General features: G+C 40.3%; 2 protein-coding genes across 5 annotated transcripts in view; one reads left to right on the top strand and one right to left on the bottom strand.

The window, feature by feature from the left end:
* The window catches only part of LOC115157317 (putative leucine-rich repeat-containing protein DDB_G0290503), a 35071-nt gene extending 16414 nt beyond the window's left edge, over window positions 1–18657 (top strand). The window contains exons 27-70 of one of the 4 annotated variants that reach the window (XM_029705472.1): window positions 4488–4574; window positions 4777–4866; window positions 5020–5082; window positions 5232–5294; window positions 5405–5473; window positions 5581–5658; window positions 5764–5850; window positions 5988–6071; window positions 6286–6354; window positions 6467–6556; window positions 6722–6811; window positions 6937–7026; window positions 8740–8829; window positions 8950–9039; window positions 9183–9245; window positions 9395–9457; window positions 9568–9636; window positions 9744–9821; window positions 9927–10013; window positions 10151–10234; window positions 10451–10519; window positions 10632–10721; window positions 10887–10976; window positions 11102–11191; window positions 12905–12994; window positions 13115–13204; window positions 13366–13428; window positions 13578–13640; window positions 13751–13819; window positions 13927–14004; window positions 14110–14196; window positions 14334–14417; window positions 14634–14702; window positions 14815–14904; window positions 15070–15159; window positions 15285–15374; window positions 16653–16742; window positions 16863–16952; window positions 17072–17134; window positions 17224–17286; window positions 17367–17513; window positions 17671–17712; window positions 17807–17842; window positions 17941–18657. In XM_029705472.1, the coding sequence (XP_029561332.1) occupies window positions 4488–4574; window positions 4777–4866; window positions 5020–5082; window positions 5232–5294; window positions 5405–5473; window positions 5581–5658; window positions 5764–5850; window positions 5988–6071; window positions 6286–6354; window positions 6467–6556; window positions 6722–6811; window positions 6937–7026; window positions 8740–8829; window positions 8950–9039; window positions 9183–9245; window positions 9395–9457; window positions 9568–9636; window positions 9744–9821; window positions 9927–10013; window positions 10151–10234; window positions 10451–10519; window positions 10632–10721; window positions 10887–10976; window positions 11102–11191; window positions 12905–12994; window positions 13115–13204; window positions 13366–13428; window positions 13578–13640; window positions 13751–13819; window positions 13927–14004; window positions 14110–14196; window positions 14334–14417; window positions 14634–14702; window positions 14815–14904; window positions 15070–15159; window positions 15285–15374; window positions 16653–16742; window positions 16863–16952; window positions 17072–17134; window positions 17224–17286; window positions 17367–17513; window positions 17671–17712; window positions 17807–17842; window positions 17941–18494 (3971 nt within the window). In that variant the 3' untranslated portion in view covers window positions 18495–18657. The remainder of the gene's footprint in view (window positions 1–4487; window positions 4575–4776; window positions 4867–5019; window positions 5083–5231; window positions 5295–5404; window positions 5474–5580; window positions 5659–5763; window positions 5851–5987; window positions 6072–6285; window positions 6355–6466; window positions 6557–6721; window positions 6812–6936; window positions 7027–8739; window positions 8830–8949; window positions 9040–9182; window positions 9246–9394; window positions 9458–9567; window positions 9637–9743; window positions 9822–9926; window positions 10014–10150; window positions 10235–10450; window positions 10520–10631; window positions 10722–10886; window positions 10977–11101; window positions 11192–12904; window positions 12995–13114; window positions 13205–13365; window positions 13429–13577; window positions 13641–13750; window positions 13820–13926; window positions 14005–14109; window positions 14197–14333; window positions 14418–14633; window positions 14703–14814; window positions 14905–15069; window positions 15160–15284; window positions 15375–16652; window positions 16743–16862; window positions 16953–17071; window positions 17135–17223; window positions 17287–17366; window positions 17514–17670; window positions 17713–17806; window positions 17843–17940) is intronic. The other 3 variants (XM_029705474.1, XM_029705475.1, XM_029705473.1) reach the window with 3 other exon arrangements.
* Window positions 18658–18659: 2 nt separating this feature from the next.
* On the bottom strand, window positions 18660–21135 carry c21h14orf119 (chromosome 21 C14orf119 homolog). The gene is made up of 3 exons (XM_029705476.1): window positions 20744–21135; window positions 19618–20055; window positions 18660–19483 (listed from the first exon to the last, which is right to left on the bottom strand). Exons 1-3 carry the CDS (start codon window positions 20894–20896, stop codon window positions 19310–19312), a joined length of 765 nt encoding a protein of 254 aa, XP_029561336.1. The 5' UTR covers window positions 20897–21135; the 3' UTR covers window positions 18660–19309.
* Window positions 21136–22057: the final 922 nt, after the last annotated feature.

Raw genomic sequence — 22057 nt, 5'->3', positions numbered from 1 at the left:
ATATGCGTCACCTTTGAGACCACATACAAACTTGTCTCGGAGAGCGTCATCAAGAAATCGTGAAAACTCACATGTACTTGCCAGCCTTTTCAAAGCCAGGATGTAGTCAGCCACGGTTTCCCCTTGACTCTGGTGACGTTGGTAAAATCTGAAACATTCTGCAATGAGAATTGGCTTAGGCTTGAAATGCCTTGAAAGAGTTTGTCAGTTCTGCATAGGTCAACTCCACTGCTTTTATTGGTTCAATGAGACCTTTCAGAAATCCATACTCAGTTGGACCCAAAACACTGAGAAATACGTCTGCTTTCTTTTTATCTTTGATTTCAGCCAACACTCAAAATGATCTAAATAGGAATTAAAATCCTATTTTGTAGCCTCAAACTTTGGTACTCGACCAATGGTTGCCATTTTCACAGTTAACCTGTCTGGGGTATGTGGGACGCTAGCGTCCCACCGGCGGGACACACTGCCAACAGCCAGTGAAATAGCAGGGCGCCAAATTCAAAACAACAAAAATCTCATAGTTCAAATTTCTCAAACATAAAACTATTTTACACCATTTTAAAGATGAACTTCTCGTTAATCCAACCACATTGTCCGATTTCAAAAAGGCTTTATGGCGAAAGCATAGCATTAGATTATGTTAGGACAGCACCTAGACAAGAAAAACCACACAGCCATTTTCCAAGCAAGGAGAGGCGTCACAAAAACCAGAAATACAGCTAAAATGAATCACTAACCTTTGATGATCTTCATCAGATGGCACTCATAGGACTTCATGTTACACAATACATGTATGTTTTGCTCGATAAAGTTAATATTTATATCCAAAAACCCCATTTTACATTGGCGTGTAATGTTCAGAAATGTTTTGTCTCACAAAACTTCCGGTGAATGAGCACATCAATTTACAGAAATACTCATCATAAACGTTGATAAAATATTAAACTGTTATTCAAAGAATTATAGATACACTTATCCTTAATGCAACCGCTGTGTCAGATTTCAAAACAACTTTACAGCGAAAGCACACTTTGCAATAATCTGAGTACAGCGTTCAGACATGAAACCAAACCCGCCATTTTGTGGAGTCAACAAAACTCAGAAAAAATATTATAAATCTTCACTTACCTTTGATGATCTTCATCGGAATGCACTCCCAGGTATCCCAGTTCCCCAATAAATGTTAATTTGTTTCGATAAAGTCCATATATATGTCCAAATACCTCCTTTTTGTTTGCGCGCTCGGTCGAGTACTCCAAATGCGCTGTGCTCGCGCATTAAGTTCAGACGAAAAGTCAAAAAAGTTATATTACAGTTCGTAGAAACATGTCAAACGATGTATAGAATCAATCTTTAGGATGTTTTTATCATAAATCTTCCATATTATTCCAACCGGACAAGACCTTTGTCTTCAAAAAAGAAAAGGAACACAGCTAACTCTCATGTGAGCGCGTGCCACTGAACTCATGTCATTTTCTCACTCATCTACTTCCAGGATCTCTTATTCTCTCCCTATTCACAGTAGAGGCATGAAACAACGTTCTAAAGACTGTTGACATCTAGTGGAAGTCTTAGGAAGTGCAAAATGAACCCTAAGTCACTGTATAGGCAATCACTTGAAAAACTACAAACCTCAGATTTCCACACTTCCTGGTTACATTTTTTCTCAGGTTTCTGCCTGCCATATGAGTTCTGTTATACTCACAGACATCATTCATATCCTACCTTCTGAGCCTGAGTAGCAGGCAGTTTACTACGGGCATGCCTTTCATCCGGATGTCAAAATACTGCCCCCTACCCTAGAGAAGTTAATTGTTCAGTTTTCCTCATATTCCTTAATTTTCAGAATTTTCATCTAATTCTTCACTTTCTTCATTTCAGAAGTTTCTGCAATTACTAGATTCACTGCACTCATTTGTAATAATGTACACACTGTGTTACGTTTCTTCTTCCTGCCTTCCTTTAGAATTTTTTTTTATACAATATTTCTCCACTGAGATCGCCTAATTTCAATGAGTTCAATGACAGTTTTTAATTTAACCAACAGAGGGCAGTGGTTTGCTATTCTGGACTCCAATAGGCTTGCTACTTGTCAGCTTCTGAACACTGTACCAACTAGCAGTGCTTAGCCTTTTCTACTGGTGAAAAAATTAATTAAAAAAATGACCATTTACATAATTATTTTGAGTTTCATTACTCACGCAACATTCTTCCCTTCAAGCAATGTCCGTTTAAGAAACTTAAACACCTCGTCGCCACTGTAATATTTGTGTTGTGGAGAAATGACTAGGCAGGAGACGGGAGTACAGTTTGTTACATTTAGTCAAAACCTCTCGTGCTCTACAGCCCCGGCACAATAGTGCGCATGTGCATTTCCTATTAGGTGTAGTAACATAACACTGCCGTAATACATTACTGCTTAGTAACAGCATAGTAACTAATACAAACAGATATAGATCACAGATACTACAGTCACAACACAACTGATTGGCTCAAACGCATTAAGAAGGAAAGAAATTCCATAAATTAACTTTTAACAAGGCACACCTGTTAATTGAAACGCTTTCCAGGTGACTGACTCATGAAGCTGGATGAGAGGATGCCAAGAGTGTGCAAAGCTGTCATCAAGGCAAAGGCTGGCTACTTTGAAGAATCTCAAATATAAAATATATATCGCCAATATCCAATGGTAGCGCCTGGCACGAAATACGAAAAACCTTAAAAATGCTATAATTTCAATTTCTCAAACATATGACTATTTTACACCATTTGAAAGATAAGACTCTCCTTTATCTAACCACATTGTCCAATTTCAAAAAGGCTTTACAGCGAAAGCAAAACATTAGATTATGTCAGGAGAGTACCCAGCCAGAAATAATCACACACCCATTTTTCAAGCTAGCATATATGTCACAAAAAACAAAACCACAGCTAAATGCAGCACTAACCTTTGATGATCTTCATCAGATGACACTCCTAGGGCATTATGTTATACAATACATGCATGTTTTGTTCAATCAAGTTCATATTTATATCAAAAACCAGCTTTTTACATTAGCGTGTTTTGTTCAGAACTAGCATACCCACCGAAAACTTCCGGTGAATTTACTAAATTACTCACGATAAACGTTGACAAAAAACATAACAATTATTTTAAGAATTATAGCTACAGAACTCCTTTATGCAATCGCGGTGTCCGATTTTAAAATAGCTTTTCGGTGAAAGCACATTTTGCAATATTCTGAGTAGAAAGCCCGGCCATCACGGCTAGCTATTTTGACACCCACCAAGTTTGGCACTCACCAAACTCAGATTTACTATAAGAAAATTGGATTACCTTTGCTGTTCTTCGTCAGAATGCACTCCCAGGACTTCTACTTCAACAACAAATGTTGTTTTGGTTCGAAATAATCCATAGTTATATCCAAATAGCTCCGTTTCTTTTCGTGCGTTCAGGTAACTATCCGAAGGGTGACGCCCCGGTGCGTTTCGTGACAAAAAATGTCAAAATATTCCATTACCGTACTTCGAAGCATGTCAAACGCTGTTTAAAATAAATTTGTATGCGATTTTTCTCGTAAAATAGCGATAATATTCCAACCGGGCGACGACGTATTCATTCAAAGAGAGAAAGAAAAACATGGAGTCGTCACATGCACGCGCCAGTGTCATTGTCCTCAGAAGGACCACTCTCCAAAACCCCTGCTGTTTTTCGACCAGAGACTGCAGAGCTATCATTCCACGTTCTGGCGCTTTCCTAGAGCCAATGAAAGCCTTAGAAAATGTCACGTTACAGCAGAGATCCTGTATTTTCGATAAAGAGGCTAAAGAAGGACAAGAAATGGTCAGACAGGGCACTTCTCGTATAGAATCTTCTCAGGTTTTGGCCTGCCATATGAGTTCTGTTATACTCAAAGACACCATTCAAACAGTTTTAGAAACTTTAGAATGTTTTCTATCCAAATATACAAATCTACTAAATATGCATATTCTAGTTAGTGGGCAGGAGTAGTAACCAGATTAAATCGGGTACGTTTTTTATCCGGCCGTGAAAATACTGCCCCCTATCCCAAACAGGTTAACACTTTTTTGGTTACTACATGATTCCATATGTGTTATTTCATAGTTTTGATGTCTTCACTATTGTTTTACAATGTAGAAAATATTAAAAATAAAGAAAAACCCTGGAATTAGTAGGTGTGTCCAAACTTTTGACTGGTACTGTATATAAATAAAGGGATATATTCAATCCGTATTGCGGAAATTCAGCTTTACAACTTGATTGAAATTTAAAGGCAATGTTCGTGTCAGCATTCATGGTAAATACTGCATAAGTCGGCTCAATCAGAAATTACCTTTGCGCGCTAGAAATGTAACCTGAAATGCTTCAGTGATACAGATTGGAAAGAGCCCAAAGTATAATTAATTATGATAAAGTCAGATTTCTCAGGTTGGGACATGACCTTTTAAATTCCATCTCTCAGAGCTGACAACACAGCTTAAGGAAAGCGAGAGGCAGCTTGAGGAGAACATAAAAAGACTGAAGAAAGACAGCAAGAATTCTTACCTGAGTGAGTTACTATAAGAACCTGAAATGGCCAACGACTGTTTTAAAAATGGCCCACTGCATATTTTGAATATAATGGACATGCTGCTTAAGTACTTTTTTTTTTTACCTTGTTCTCAACAGAACAAAGAAATTCCATGATAACGTTTATTTATTTAGTGCCACTTTAAAATACTGTAACTCACTACTTTATTTTGTACTCGAAGTTATGCAAATTCTTCATCTACAAAGGAAACTCAGAGATATACAAAATGCTGCATCTCAGCAATTCAATGAAACTGCTGCTGATGTTACTGGTGAGTGTTTGGACTTCATCAAGCATAATAAATATATCATTATTTTATTGATTTTTTAACATATCATTAACTTATTAAAATATGACTCATACACTGTTTGAATATGTACCTTATATATCTAATAATTTTTTAACATTAGTAATTGAATTACAGCGCTTCAGGAACAACTAGAGGCCAGAGAGGAAGAGAGCGCCAGATGTCAGGCCCAGAACAAAGGTAAGCCAAGATCAGGTCCTTCTGATATTTGTCTGGTTCACCAGTTTGTGTAACTAGGCGCTTGATGAGCAAAGCTGCTTGAATCATAACTACAGGTAAAGAAACAGAAGCACACATCTCATCAGTCTAATATATTTTTCTCAAACCAGACCTGGAGAAGAGGCTGGGCGATAAGGATGCACAGTGCTCTGGACTCCAGGACCGATATGACAGTGAGCTTCACATCTCTCTACCTTTTGCTGATGACACTGAGTGATCTAAATAATATGAACCCTATTCAATAGAACCTAGTCAACAGCTGATTTGTATTGGTCTCTCACAGGTCTGCAAGATAAGCTTGGTTCTGCAATGAATAAACTGGACAATGTAACTGGATACAACGACAAACTCGGTGAGCGGATGAATATACATCAGCGCCCACAGATGAATGAGGCGAGTAGCCTCGTTTATTTTTCTGATTCAGAATACTACTCAGCTCATTTCAATGTGTTCTATCAGTTCTTGAGGTATGGACCCTGACTAACGAGGTAGACGATCTAAAGAAGAGAACTGTGACTTCTGCAGCTAAGATCAATGGTGAGTATCCCTGTTGCTGCTCATTATTCATAGCAAATCATGTTTGTTTTGAAAGGTCTGCATATGTTAGCATTGATCCCATCCTGATGTTTCCTCGTCTTTCAGAGCTCCAAAAGTTGCTGGATGAGAAGATCAAAGAACTGGCAAAGAAAACACAGGAACTGGAGGATAACGCTCCTCAACCAGAGAATGGTTAGTAGTTTTTAGCCTTTTCCTTTATATAGTCTGTTTTCAGTTGAACAGACAGCTTTTACAGTTTAGGTCCAGCCTGCTCAGTATTTATCTGTATATCATATTCCTCAAATTGTGAAGCTGTTTGTTTGTTGCAGTTCTAAGGATCATTGCAATACAGAATGAGATCTTGAACCTGCAAAAAGGAGTTAGCAATGGGACAAACTTTGACCAGATTGCTGGTGAGTAGCAGGCGTTCTGAAGAACATAGGAGTCTCTATGTGTTCAGCACGTTAGACCAATACCAATAGTTATCGTTTCCTCAAAGGGATAGTCCTTCACTGGTAGAAATATAGGATGGTGTGATGGCAATACACTGCATTTTGCACATTCATGGAGTTTTCAAATCCCATTATGCTTGTAACATTCAAGCTCTTCAATTATTCTTGTCCACAGCACTTGAGAATGAACTGGATGCGTTGATTGCCACAATCGAGGAGAAGAACAATGGCAACTGTAAACAGAGTGAGTGTGAAAAGCCTTATCATTTCAGAGTTGGCTGCAATCGTGATTTGAATATTCTACATTACTTCAAATGTTGAATGTTGTGACATCCTGCATATCCCTGCTCATTTAGTTCTGCAGATCATTGCACTCCAAAATCAAGTGACAAGATTGCAGAGGCAAGAGTTAGAGTTCAATCAGTCATCTGAGGCCAAGATTGCTGGTGAGTGCCATTGTAATTTTTCTTTATCCTCAGTACTCTTACAATTGTGCTGGAAAGTTTATTATCCTTATATTTACCATTAAGAGCTTTTTTGTAGGCATACCGTATAATAGAAAACTTTGTGGTGGAAAGAGGATAACATTTGAAATAATGTGTATGTCTCAGAGCTAGAGAATCAGCTACAGGAGACGAGAGACCAGCTGAATGAAAAGAAAGACGAGCTGAAAAAAACTGCCAGTAGAATTCCACAACTCAGTAAGTTGTCAAGCATGTTTCAAGGGGTTTATCTATAATCTACAAGTCAATTATTTCTATATTTTTTGGAGGGTGACTTCTGTTTTTGAATGCTTCATCCAGAGTGGCATGCTTTTATTTTTCAGTTGCAGAGATCATGGGACTTCATAACAAACTGACAGAGTTAGAAAGAACATTATCAGAGCTCAAACAGACAAGTGCTGACAAGATGGAAGGTACATTTTGCTTAATTAAAATACTATTGAACGTCTTGTTGGGTTGATGTGAAGGGAAAAATGTAGTTAAAAGTGGACGCTATCTTAACACGGGGAGATTATAATTGGTAAAATACAGTGCATTCGGAAAGTATTCAGACCCCCTCACTTTTTCCATATTTTGTTACGTTACAGCCTTATTCTAAAATGGATTAAATAAAAAATGCTCCTCAATCTACACAATACCCCATAATGACAAAGAGAAAAATGTTTTTTGGAATCTTTAGCAAATCTATTAAAAAAGTAAAACTGAAATACCTTATTGACATAAGTATTCAGACCCTTTGCTGTGAGACTTGAAATTGAGCTCAGGTGCATCCTGTTTCCATTGATCATCCTTGATGTTTCTACAACTTGATTGGAGTCCAACTGTGGTAAATTAAATTGATTGGACATGATTTGGAAAGGCACACACCTATCTATATAATGACCCACAGTTGACAGTGCATGTCAGAGCAGAAACCAAGCCATGAGGTCGAAGGAATTGTCCGTAGATCCCAGAGACAGGATTGTGTTGAGGCACAGATCTGGGGAAGGGTACCGAAACATTTCTGCAGCATTGAAGGTCCACAAGAACACAGTGGCCTCCATCATTCTTAAATGGAAGAAGTTTGGAACCACCAAGACTCTTCCAAGAACTGGCCGCCCGGCCAAACTGAGCAATCGGGGGAGAAGGGCCTTGGTCAGGGAGGTGACCAAGAACGTGATGGTCACTCTGGCAGAGCTCCAGAGTTCCTTTGTGGAGATGGGTCGAACCTTCCAGAAGGAAAACCATCTCTGCAGCACTCCACCAATGAGGCCTTTATGGTAGTGTGGCCAGACGGAAGCCACTCCTCAGTAAAAGGCACATGACAGCCCACATGACAGGACTCTCAGACCATGAAAAACAAGACTTTCTGGTCTGATGAAAACAAGATTGAACTCTTGTTCTGAATGCCAAGCGTCATGTCTGGAGGAAACCAGGCACCGCTCATCATCTGGCCAATACCATCCATACGGTGAAGCATGGTGGTGGCAGCATCATGCTGTGGGGATGTTTTTCAGCGGCAGGGACTGGGAGACTTGTCAGGATTGAGGGAAAGATGATTGGATCAAAGTACAGGGAGATCCTTGATGAAATCCTGTCTAGAGAGCTCAGGACCTCCAGACTGGGGCAAAGGTTCACCTTCCAACAGTACAACGACCCTAAGCACACAGCCAAGACATTGCAGGAGTGGCTTTGTGACAGGTCTCTGAATGTCCTTGAGTGGCCCAGACAGAGCCCGGACTTGAACCCGATCGAACATCTCTGGAGAGACCTGAAAATAGTTGTGCAGCAACGCTCCCCATCCAACTCCCCATCCAACCTGACAGAGCTTGAGAGGATCTGCAGACAAGAATGGAAGAAACTCCCCAAATACAGGTGTGCCAAGCTTGTAGCGTTGTACCCACAAAGACGCGAGGCTGTAATCGCTGCCAAAGGTGTTTCAACAATGTACAGGGTCTGAATACTTATGTAAATGTGATTTCGTCTTTTCTTTTTTATGAATTTCCTAAAAATTCTCAAAACCAGTTTTTGCTTTGTCATTATGGGGTATTGTGTGTAGACTGATGAGAAGGAAAAATGAAGTAATCCATTTTAGAATAAGGCTGTACTTTCCGAATGCACTGTAAATAAATATCTTTCCTCCTCAGATCTACAGAGTCTACTGAAGCAGAAGAGCAAGCAGCTTGAAGAAAACACTACACAACTGAGGGCTGTAGATGCCAAAAATGCAGAACAGAGTATGTTGACAAGAGTAGTCATTAGAAATCATTAAACATTTATAATCTTCTAAAAGGTTGAATACCATGATTTGATGTTAGTTTTAAATTACACAGTGCCTTTTTGTTCTGTTATTTCAGTTCTGAAGATCATTGAACTACAGAAACAAATGAATGTGATACAGATTGAAGCTTCAAAAGGCAAAGATGAAACTGCATCAGAAATCTCTGGTTTGTCTATTTTGTCTCATGTTCCACTTATGTATGATCATTAAAATCTCACATGCTGAATAGTGTTAAAAATTGTTATGTATACTCATCATGATGTACTGAGTATATGTAGCAATATGCTAACATTAGTACTTCAATTACAGCGCTTCAGGAACAACTAGAGGCCAGAGAGGAAGAGAGCGCCAGATGTCAGGCCCAGAACAAAGGTAAGCCAAGATCAGGTCCTTCTGATATTAGTCTGGTTCACCAGTTTGTGTAACTAGACGCTTGATGAGCAAAGCTGCTTGAAACATAACTACAGGTAAAGAAACAGAAGCACACATATCATCAGTCTAATATATTTTTCTCAAACCAGACCTGGAGAAGAGGCTGGGCGATAAGGATGCACAGTGCTCTGGACTCCAAGACCGATATGACAGTGAGCTTCACCTCTCTCTACCTTTTGCTGATGACACTGAGTGATCTAAATAATATGAACCCTATTCAATAGAACCTAGTCAACAGCTGATTTGTATTGGTCTCTCACAGGTCTGCAAGATAAGCTTGGTTCTGCAATGAATAAACTGGACAATGTAACTGGATACAACGACAAACTCGGTGAGCGGATGAATATACATCAGCGCCCACAGATGAATGAGGCGAGTAGTCTCGTTTATTTTTCTGATTCAGAATACTACTCAGCTCATTTCAATGTGTTCTATCAGTTCTTGAGGTATGGACCCTGACTAATGAGGTAGACGATCTAAAGAAGAGAACTGTGACTTCTGCAGCTAAGATCAATGGTGAGTATCCCTGTTGCTGCTCATTATTCATAGCAAATCATGTTTGTTTTGAAAGGTCTGCATATGTTAGCATTGATCCCATCATGATGTTTCCTCGTCTTTCAGAGCTCCAAAAGTTGCTGGATGAGAAGATCAAAGAACTGGCAAAGAAAACACAGGAACTGGAGGATAACGCTCCTCAACCAGAGAATGGTTAGTAGTTTTTAGCCTTTTCCTTTATATAGTCTGTTTTCAGTTGAACAGACAGCTTTTACAGTTTAGGTCCAGCCTGCTCAGTATTTATCTGTATATCATATTCCTCAAATTGTGAAGCTGTTTGTTTGTTGCAGTTCTAAGGATCATTGCAATACAGAATGAGATCTTGAACCTGCAAAAAGGAGTTAGCAATGGGACAAACTTTGACCAGATTGCTGGTGAGTAGCAGGCGTTCTGAAGAACATAGGAGTCTCTATGTGTTCAGCACGTTAGACCAATACCAATAGTTATCACGTTTCCTCAAAGGGATAGTTCTTCACTGGTAGACATATAGGATGGTGTGATGGCAATACACTGCATTTTGCACATTCATGGAGTTTTCAAATCCCATTATGCTTGTAACATTCAAGCTCTTCAATTATTCTTGTCCACAGCACTTGAGAATGAACTGGATGCGTTGATTGCCACAATCGAGGAGAAGAACAATGGCAACTGTAAACAGAGTGAGTGTGAAAAGCCTTATCATTTCAGAGTTGGCTGCAATCGTGATTTGAATATTCTACATTACTTCAAATGTTGAATGTTGTGACATCCTGCATATCCCTGCTCATTTAGTTCTGCAGATCATTGCACTCCAAAATCAAGTGACAAGATTGCAGAGGCAAGAGTTAGAGTTCAATCAGTCATCTGAGGCCAAGATTGCTGGTGAGTGCCATTGTAATTTTTCTTTATCCTCAGTACTCTTACAATTGTGCTGGAAAGTTTATTATCCTTATATTTACCATTAAGAGCTTTTTTGTAGGCATACCGTATAATAGAAAACTTTGTGGTGGAAAGAGGATAACATTTGAAATAATGTGTATGTCTCAGAGCTAGAGAATCAGCTACAGGAGACGAGAGACCAGCTGAATGAAAAGAAAGACGAGCTGAAAATAACTGACAGTAGAATTCCACAACTCAGTAAGTTGTCAAGCATGTTTCAAGGGGTTTATCTATAATCTACAAGTCAATTATTTCTACATTTTTTGGAGGGTGACTTCTGTTTTTGAATGCTTCATCCAGAGTGGCATGCTTTTATTTTTCAGTTGCAGAGATCATGGGACTTAATAACAAACTGACAGAGTTAGAAAGAACATTATCAGAGCTCAAACAGACAAGTGCTGACAAGATGGAAGGTACATTTTGCTTAATTAAAATACTATTGAACGTCTTGTTGGGTTGATGTGAAGGGAAAAATGTAGTTTAAAGTGGACGCTATCTTAACACGGGGAGATTATAATTGGTAAGATACAGTGCATTCGGAAAGTATTCAGACCCCCTCACTTTTTCCATATTTTGTTACGTTACAGCCTTATTCTAAAATTGATTAAATAAAAAATGCTCCTCAATCTACACAATACCCCATAATGACAAAGAGAAAAATGTTTTTTGGAATCTTTAGCAAATCTATTAAAAAAGTAAAACTGAAATACCTTATTGACATAAGTATTCAGACCCTTTGCTGTGAGACTTGAAATTGAGCTCAGGTGCATCCTGTTTCCATTGATCATCCTTGATGTTTCTACAACTTGATTGGAGTCCAACTGTGGTAAATTAAATTGATTGGACATGATTTGGAAAGGCACACACCTATCTTTATAATGACCCACAGTTGACAGTGCATGTCAGAGCAGAAACCAAGCCATGAGGTCGAAGGAATTGTCCGTAGATCCCAGAGACAGGATTGTGTTGAGGCACAGATCTGGGGAAGGGTACCGAAACATTTCTGCAGCATTGAAGGTCCACAAGAACACAGTGGCCTCCATCATTCTTAAATGGAAGAAGTTTGGAACCACCAAGACTCTTCCAAGAACTGGCCGCCCGGCCAAACTGAGCAATCGGGGGAGAAGGGCCTTGGTCAGGGGGGTGACCAAGAACCTGATGGTCACTCTGGCAGAGCTCCAGAGTTCCTTTGTGGAGATGGGTCAAACCTTCCAGAAGGAAAACCATCTCTGCAGCACTCCACCAATGAGGCCTTTATGGTAGTGTGGCCAGACGGAAGCCACTCCTCAGTAAAAGGCACATGACAGCCCACATGACAGGACTCTCAGACCATGAAAAACAAGACTTTCTGGTCTGATGAAAACAAGATTGAACTCTTGTTCTGAATGCCAAGCGTCATGTCTGGAGGAAACCAGTCACCGCTCATCATCTGGCCAATACCATCCATACGGTGAAGCATGGTGGTGGCAGCATCATGCTGTGGGGATGTTTTTCAGCGGCAGGGACTGGGAGACTTGTCAGGATTGAGGGAAAGATGATTGGATCAAAGTACAGGGAGATCCTTGATGAAATCCTGTCTAGAGAGCTCAGGACCTCCAGACTGGGGCAAAGGTTCACCTTCCAACAGTACAACGACCCTAAGCACACAGCCAAGACAATGCAGGAGTAGCTTTGTGACAAGTCTCTGAATGTCCTTGAGTGGCCCAGACAGAGCCCGGACTTGAACCCGATCGAACATCTCTGGAGAGACCTGAAAATAGTTGTGCAGCGACGCTCCCCATCCAACTCCCCATCCAACCTGACAGAGCTTGAGAGGGTCTGCAGACAAGAATGGAAGAAACTCCCCAAATACAGGTGTGCCAAGCTTGTAGCGTTGTACCCACAAAGACGCGAGGCTGTAATCGCTGCCAAAGGTGTTTCAACAATGTACAGGGTCTGAATACTTATGTAAATGTGATTTCGTCTTTTCTTTTTTATGAATTTCCTAAAAATTCTCAAAACCAGTTTTTGCTTTGTCATGATGGGGTATTGTGTGTAGACTGATGAGAAGGAAAAATGATGTAATCCATTTTAGAATAAGGCTGTACTTTCCGAATGCACTGTAAATAAATATCTTTCCTCCTCAGATCTACAGAATCTACTGAAGCAGAAGATCAAGCAGCTTGAAGAAAACACTACACAACTGAGGGCTGTAGATGCCAAAAATGCAGAACAGAGTATGTTGACAAGAGTAGTCATTAGAAATCATTAAACATTTATAATCTTCTAAAAGGTTGAATACCATAATTTGATGTTAGTTTTAAATTACACAGTGCCTTTTTGTTCTGTTATTTCAGTTCTGAAGATCATTGAACTACAGAAACAAATGAATGTGATACAGATTGAAGCTTCAAAAGGCAAAGATGAAACTGCATCAGAAATCTCTGGTTTGTCTATTTTGTCTCATGTTCCACTTATGTATGATCATTAAAATCTCACATGTTGAATAGTGTTAAAAACAAATATGTTTGGGGAAATTGTTATGTATAGTCATCATGATGTACTGAGTATATGTAGCAATATGCTAACATTAGTACTTCAATTACAGCGCTTCAGGAACAACTAGAGGCCAGAGAAGAAGAGAGCGCCAGATGTCAGGCCCAGAACAAAGGTAAGCCAAGATCAGGTCCTTCTGATATTAGTCTGGTTCACCAGTTTGTGTAACTAGACGCTTGATGAGCAAAGCTGCTTGAATCATAACTACAGGTAAAGAAACAGAAGCACACATCTCATCAGTCTAATATATTTTTCTCAAACCAGACCTGGAGAAGAGGCTGGGCGATAAGGATGCACAGTGCTCTGGACTCCAGGACCGATATGACAGTGAGCTTCACCTCTCTCTACCTTTTGCTGATGACACTGAGTGATCTAAATAATATGAACCCTATTCAATAGAACCTAGTCAACAGCTGATTTGTATTGGTCTCTCACAGGTCTGCAAGATAAGCTTGGTTCTGCAATGAATAAACTGGACAATGTAACTGGATACAACGACAAACTCGGTGAGCGGATGAATATACATCAGCGCCCACAGATGAATGAGGCGAGTAGCCTCGTTTATTTTTCTGATTCAGAATACTACTCAGCTCATTTCAATGTGTTCTATCAGTTCTTGAGGTATGGACCCTGACTAATGAGGTAGACGATCTAAAGAAGAGAACTGTGACTTCTGCAGCTAAGATCAATGGTGAGTATCCCTGTTGCTGCTCATTATTCATAGCAAATCATGTTTGTTTTGAAAGGTCTGCATATGTTAGCATTGATCCCATCATGATGTTTCCTCGTCTTTCAGAGCTCCAAAAGTTGCTGGATGAGAAGATCAAAGAACTGGCAAAGAAAACACAGGAACTGGAGGATAACGCTCCTCAGCCAGAGAATGGTTAGTAGTTTTTAGCCTTTTCCTTTATATAGTCTGTTTTCAGTTGAACAGACAGCTTTTACAGTTTAGGTCCAGCCTGCTCAGTATTTATCTGTATATCATATTCCTCAAATTGTTAAGCTGTTTGTTTGTTGCAGTTCTAAGGATCATTGCAATACAGAATGAGATCTTGAACCTGCAAAAAGGAGTTAGCAATGGGACAAACTTTGACCAGATTGCTGGTGAGTAGCAGGCGTTCTGAAGAACATAGGAGTCTCTATGTGTTCAGCACGTTAGACCAATACCAATAGTTATCACGTTTCCTCAAAGGGATAGTCCTTCACTGGTAGAAATATAGGATGGTGTGATGGCAGTACACTGCATTTTGCACATTCATGGAGTTTTCAAATCCCATTATGCTTGTAACATTCAAGCTCTTCAATTATTCTTGTCCACAGCACTTGAGAATGAACTGGATGCGTTGATTGCCACAATCGAGGAGAAGAACAATGGCAACTGTAAACAGAGTGAGTGTGAAAAGCCTTATCATTTCAGAGTTGGCTGCAATCGTGATTTGAATATTCTACATTACTTCAAATGTTGAATGTTGTGACATCCTGCATATCCCTGCTCATTTAGTTCTGCAGATCATTGCACTCCAAAATCAAGTGACAAGATTGCAGAGGCAAGAGTTAGAGTTCAATCAGTCATCTGAGGCCAAGATTGCTGGTGAGTGCCATTGTAATTTTTCTTTATCCTCAGTACTCTTACAATTGTGCTGGAAAGTTTATTATCCTTATATTTACCATTAAGAGCTTTTTTGTAGGCATACCGTATAATAGAAAACTTTGTGGTGGAAAGAGGATAACATTTGAAATAATGTGTATGTCTCAGAGCTAGAGAATCAGCTACAGGAGACGAGAGACCAGCTGAATGAAAAGAAAGACGAGCTGAAAATAACTGACAGTAGAATTCCACAACTCAGTAAGTTGTCAAGCATGTTTCAAGGGGTTTATCTATAATCTACAAGTCAATTATTTCTACATTTTTTGGAGGGTGACTTCTGTTTTTGAATGCTTCATCCAGAGTGGCATGCTTTTATTTTTCAGTTGCAGAGATCATGGGACTTCGTAACAAACTGACAGAGTTAGAAAGAACATTATCAGAGCTCAAACAGACAAGTTCTGACAAGATGGAAGGTACATTTTGCTTAATTAAAATACTATTGAACGTCTTGTTGGGTTGATGTGAAGGGAAAAATGTAGTTTAAAGTGGACGCTATCTTAACACAGGGGAGATTATAATTGGTAAGATACAGTGCATTCGGAAAGTATTCAGACCCCCTCACTTTTTCCATATTTTGTTACGTTACAGCCTTATTCTAAAATGGATTAAATAAAAAAAATGCTCCTCATCAATCTACACAATATCCCATAAGACAGAGAAAAATGTTTTAGAATTTTTAGCAAATCTATTAAAAAAAAACCAAATAAATAGCTTATTGACATAAGTATTCAGACCCTTTGCTATGAGACTCGAAGTTGAGCTCAGGTGCATCCTGTTTCCATTGATCATCCTTGATGTTTCTACAACTCGATTGGAGTCCAGCTGTGGTAAATTAAATTGATTGGACATGATTTGGAAAGGCACACACCTATCTATATAATGACCCACAGTTGACAGTGCATGTCAGAGCAGAAACCAAGCCATGAGGTCGAAGGAATTGTCCATAGAGTTCCGAGACAGGATTGTGGTCGAGGCACAGATGTTGGGAAGGGCATCAAAACATTTCTACAGCATTGAAGGTCCCCACAGTGGCCTCCATCATTCTTAAATGGAAGAAGTTTGGAACCACCAAGACTCTTCCAAGAGCTGGCCTATCAGCGGCCAAACTGAGCAATCGGGGGAGAAGGGCCTTTGTGGAGATGGGCGATCCTTCCAGAAGGAAAACCATCTCTGCAGCACTCCACCAATGAGGCCTTTATGGTAGTGTGGCCAGACGGAAGCCACTCCTCAGTAAAAGGCACATGACAGCCCACATGACAGGACTCTCAGACCATGAAAAACAAGACTTTCTGGTCTGATGAAAACAAGATTGAACTCTTGTTCTGAATACCAAGCGTCATGTCTGGAGGAAACCAGGCACCGCTCATCATCTGGCCAATACCATCCATACGGTGAAGCATGGTGGTGGCAGCATCATGCTGTGGGGATGTTTTTCAGCGGCAGGGACTGAGAGACTAGTCAGGATTGAGTGAAATATGAATGGATCAAAGTACAGAGAGATCCTTGATGAAATCCTTTCCAGAGAGCTCAAGACCTCAGACTGGGGCAAAGGTTCACCTTCCAACAGAACAACGACCCTAAGCACACAGCCAAGACAACACAGGAGTGGCTTTGTGACAAGTCTCTGAATCCATTTTAGAATAAGGCTATACTTTCCGATTGCACTGTAAATAAATATCTTTCCTCCTCAGATCTACAGAGTCTACTGAAGCAGAAGAGCAAGCAGCTTGAAGAAAACACTACACAACTGAGGGCTGTAGATGCCAAAAATGCAGAACAGAGTACGTTGACAAGAGTAGTCATTATTAGTCATTGAACATTTATAATCTTCTAAAAGGTTGAATACCATAATTTGATGTTGGTATTGAATTACACAGTGCCTTTTTGTTCTGTTCTTTCAGTTCTGAAGATTATTGAACTCCAGAAAGAAATGAAAGCGATACAAACGGAAGCTTCAAAAGCCAAAGATAAAAGTGCATCAGAAATCTCTGGTTTGTCCATGTTCCACTGATGTATAATCATCTCACGTTGAATAGTGTTAAAAAATACATGGGTTTGGGAAATCGTTCTCTTTTGTCATTATGATTAATTTAGCTTTCCTTCTACCCAGAGATACAGAAACAACTTAAGGCCAAGGAGAAGCTGAATGCAAGACTAGACTCCAAAAACAGAGGTGTGACACACAGGTCCCTGAAATCCTTTCTGGTCATCTTGGGACATTTTGGGGGAAAATATTTTAACTTCTCTCTTTCATCTCTTTAGAGCTCGAGAAATTTCAGAAGGAAATCAAAATGGAATGTGATGAAATCCAGCACAGGTGCAAAGGTGAGATTGTCCTTTGATCAGATGTATGGAGTTTAAATTATTTGCTGAATGTGGTGTACTGAACAACATTTATCACCCAGAGGTACAGCTTCAAAATGATCAAAACCAAGAGGACTTGCTTAAAATGCAGCAGCAATTGCAAGAGAAGGAGGCAGCCTTCAATAGACTGCAGCAGCAACTCAGAGACAGCAAGGATGACAATGCCAGACTACAGGGGAGAAATAAGGGTGAGATATTCATATTATCATTGACCAATCAATAGGACAGTGATAATGTAACCAAATAATGAACATGTAAAAGAGTTCAACAATAGCCTTCATCACAGTAAATCATTTTGAGGGGTTGTCTCGTTTGCCGTCTCTCCCCTTCTTTCACTCTATAAAGGTTTGCAAGAGGAGAATGACAAACTCAAGATGAATTTACAAGGTAAGATGTGTATTTTTTCCTTTATCAGACAAAAACATGTCAAAGCTTTTATTGTGAATTAATACAATGTGTTTGGGTTGCACTCCTCTCTTAGATCCTCTGGTAGATCCAGAAACGATTGTCCATAGCAGTAAGTCTGGAAGATAATTGACATTGAAAGGATATTGCATGAATGTCTGGCTCTGTGCAGTAGAAACCATTACTATATCCATTCCTCTCTACCCACAGCTAAGGTGGCCTTAGACCCGGACACAGCCCATCCTAAAATCATTCTGTCAGCGGATGAGACAGAAATGTCTGTAGCACAACAGCGACAGAATGTCCCCAACAATCCAGGGCGTTATGACTTGTCTCTTGCTGCTCTTGGAAAGACTGGGTTTAACAGGGGGAGAAATTACTGGGAGGTTGAAGTGGCTGGGAAGACATGTTACAACATCGGAGTTGCCAGAGGATCAGCTAATAGGAAGGGGCAGCTGAAACTAAAACCAGCAGAAGGCTACTGGACCATAATCTTGACAAAACAAGGTGTGCTCAAAGCCCTTGCAGCTCGGCCACTTGAGATTCAGCTGCACGTGCTCCCCCAGAAGTTTGGAATACTATTAGACTACAAGAAGGGAGAGGTCTCTTTCTACAATGCAGATACCAGGTCTCTTCTCCATACATTCACAGGCAATAGATTCACGGATAACCTATATCCATTCTTCAATAACTGTCTGGAGACTAATGACGAGGATGCTCCGATTGTCTTAACTCGTGTTGGTTCAGTGTCATGGATACAGTAGAGAATGCATTTGACATCAAATGAATTTCAGTATAAAATCACATTGCTTTTCTTCACAAAGAATAATCTTTAAAAAATGTAATTATTTCTGTGGTATTGATTCAAGATTACGTCATTTCAATTACGCATTTTCAATCATTCAACAAATAAAATATTGCAACTGATCTATGAAATGGCATTTTATTTCTGGCATTGTAGAAAACTGTTCAAGATCATTACAGAAGTATAAGCATTCCCACTGGTAACAGAATTGGACCTGGTCTCTTACTTTATCTACCTCTAGTCTACACTCACTCCATTTTACCTGAACACAGCCATGGTGTAACTGCACTTAGAGAAGAGGAAAAAGGTTGATCAATAAGGATATTACATCTATCCATTAGTTTGGTAATAGAGAATTAAATAAATATGTTCACCTTATTCAGTCCGTCTTCTGTAATACCCTCAAGTATGTGGTCAACAGAATGTATCAATACTATAAGGGCTTTCTCATATGTTACTAGATTCATCTCAGCCCTAGCCAGACAAAATTATTTTACAAATATTTTTGTCATTTAGCAGACACTTATCCAGAGTGACTTACAGGAGCAATTAGGGTTAAGTGCCTTGCTCAAGGGCACATCAACATTTTTAACCTAGTTGGCTCGGGGATTCGAACCAGCGACCTGTCAGTTACTGGCCCAATGCTCTTAACCACTGGCCCGTTCTTCACTGTCTCCACACATATGCTTCCCTATGTACCACTCCAACCTAACTTGTTTCTGTCTTCCACCCACGCATTGCCTATCCATTCTACACCCTCTTCTCCTGTATCCCTTAATCCCTGCCTGCTGTCCCAGCTACACCTCTGTAGAAGTGGGCAACAAAGATTGGGTCCCTCTCTTCTAGAATGTGCAGGAAATTGTTCCTCTCCTCCTCACTCCATGACTCAAACCATTGGGTCCAGAGGCGCAGTTGGCACTCAAAGATATTTGGTGGGCTGTCCTTAACCTAGAATCAGAAAGAAACAGATGGTGGCGAGCTTTCAGTGCAAATGAGATCGACATGACTGTTACATTACTAGTAACTGGTGACTAACTGTAGGACAAACCATTAAATAATTGTGATAGCAGGATGGGTTGTACCTGTAGCGTATTGAGCGACTCGAGGAGGGTACACACTTTCCCTGGCACAGCTTTCCCCAACAGGTCCTGCAGAAACCGTTCCCTCTGGGCAGTGCTCCAGCTCAAGAACCAGCTCAATACACAACGCTGCTCCTGAAGAGTTACGTAGGAGAGTGGTAGGGGCTCTCTGCCTGCCGCTGACTTCAGAGAGGTACAAGATAGGTTCTCCAAGCTGGGAGGCACTAAACCCTGTGGTACTGACGGAAAGTCTGCCAGGCTGGGTGAAGAAGAACTGGACTGTGTGCAGAGCCAACCCTGCCCAGCAGTGTTAGCTGTATCCAGTGTGTTGCTACTGATGGTCGGATAGTGTGTGTTGCTAGACAGGGCACCAGCAGCTGGGGGCATCATGACAGGGGGCTGCTGGTTTGAGCCTTGATTGACATGGAAGAACCAGGACATCTTTGGAAAAACAGAATAAAAACATGGTAAAAAAATATCTCATGTCATGTTTACATAAACAGATGAGATGGCATGTCCAACTAGCTAGCCTAATAGTTACAGGATCAGGATATGTTAGTTATCACCTAGCCCAATATTGGACTAATTGAGCATAATGTTAATCCTTAGTCCAAGGACCTTACATGTTCTGTTTAAAGGGCAAATTGGCTCTGGAAGCCAAAACAGCCACAAGCTCCATCTAAACATGAATCGATTATCAGAAACAAATTCCTCTACTTTCATTTCACTGGGGGGAAAAAAATAACAAATGCAAAACACACTTACTGTACACCACAGAAGACTGCTGCGGGTAGGACGGCTCATAATAAATGGCTGAAACAGAGCAAATGAAAAGGCATCAAACACACGGAAACCATGTGTTTGATACTATTCCATTCCAGCAATTACCACGAGCTCGTCCTCCCCAATTAAGGTGCCACAAACCTCCTGTGCAGTACACCGTTTAAACACAGCCAACTATTTTTCCAGGGACAACATATTTGTACCGTCTGACTTCCATTTACACACAAGTGTTCAGAGATGCAGATAGCTCATTAGCACTGGTAGTCAACTCTGACTTCCGTAAACAAGCTCTGTAACATGCTAATGTCTGTGTGGGAACCCTATAACATGTGTGTATCAATTTCACCTTTTGTTTTTGGTCAATTGTTTGTGGCCTATATGAAGGATAAGGTCCGTATGCTTCCAAAACCGTACCACAAGCGACGTGGCTCGTAACAAAACTCCCCACAGAATACGCCTTCGTCCAATTACTTGTATGTGTAATAGAACTGATAGTCATGATCAAGGGCTAGTTACCACCGAACTTGGACATCCCCTTCGATCATGTCATATTGATAGCTGGCTATCGTAACCAGTTGTTTGTGTTTATTCCCTTTGCTTCGACCACAACACTAGCTACAGTAGCTAACTAGACAGTAATGGCACTTCCTTGTATGGTAGCTAGTTAGCTGTGTACCGAACGCCGGTAACATTTGATATGGAAAATTAACGACTTTTAACCACCAGACATGCTTTGATATCTAAAACACATTATTCCTCACCATTAACCGGTTGTTGTTTTTTTACAAGTCACGTTATTATTTTCGACATGTTGCAACCTCCAACTGAACCGAGCAGCACTGGCACCAAATATTTTTTATAACTAAACCAAGATAGACCACAGCCTGTCGTTTCAAACGGGAACAAATGAGCCACAGTGGGCAGAACAAGCAAGAAGGTGGGCCGAGCCAAGTACGAGATAGCGAAATCTTATTGGCGCGATTTATTGTACATTTCCCAGTTGGGGAACACATATTCTGAAGTCTGCGTGTACAATAACTAAATTCGCACTCTTAAACAACGCAGTTTTTGGACATTTTGGCAAAGGGTCAAGTCTACAAAACTTAGTCCACTCTGTTCGTAAGATATTCTAGTTTCGGGAACATAAACTGTATTGAGACGGGGGGAAAAAAACCTATTGAGATCAAATGTTTCACCGATGAGTAAATTATCAGAATCTCGGCCAAAATCCATGTAGTTCCACCTTCTCCCACTGTTGGCCACTGGGCTTCCTCTCACTTTTGGTCGTAAGTGGAAACGCGAACCGGATGCTTCACATTTATACATCCGGTGAAATATCTATCTCATTGTTCTATGCATGAATTTCCCGTGTCCCATGATGCCTTGCGCAAATTACGGGCGTTATTTCCGGTTCGAAGTAAGCAAACATTCATGAAGAGCTTGCAAAAACGAATAATGATATGGGAACACAACCTGACGGAGATCAAAAAGGGTCATATTAGCATACCTTTACCCTCCGTAATTGATGGTTGGGAAGATGACGTGAATAAGTGGCCTTGTATCACGTACGGTAGCATATTTACTTTGTTGAATCCGTAGCATGCGATGTAAGGCGATGAGCAACTTAAAAAGTTCGGAGGCGTACCAATACCTACACAGT

This window comes from Salmo trutta, chromosome 21, assembly GCF_901001165.1.
Source record: "Salmo trutta chromosome 21, fSalTru1.1, whole genome shotgun sequence".
Taxonomy (NCBI): domain Eukaryota; kingdom Metazoa; phylum Chordata; class Actinopteri; order Salmoniformes; family Salmonidae; genus Salmo; species Salmo trutta.
This window is presented reverse-complemented; position numbering and strand designations above follow the sequence as displayed.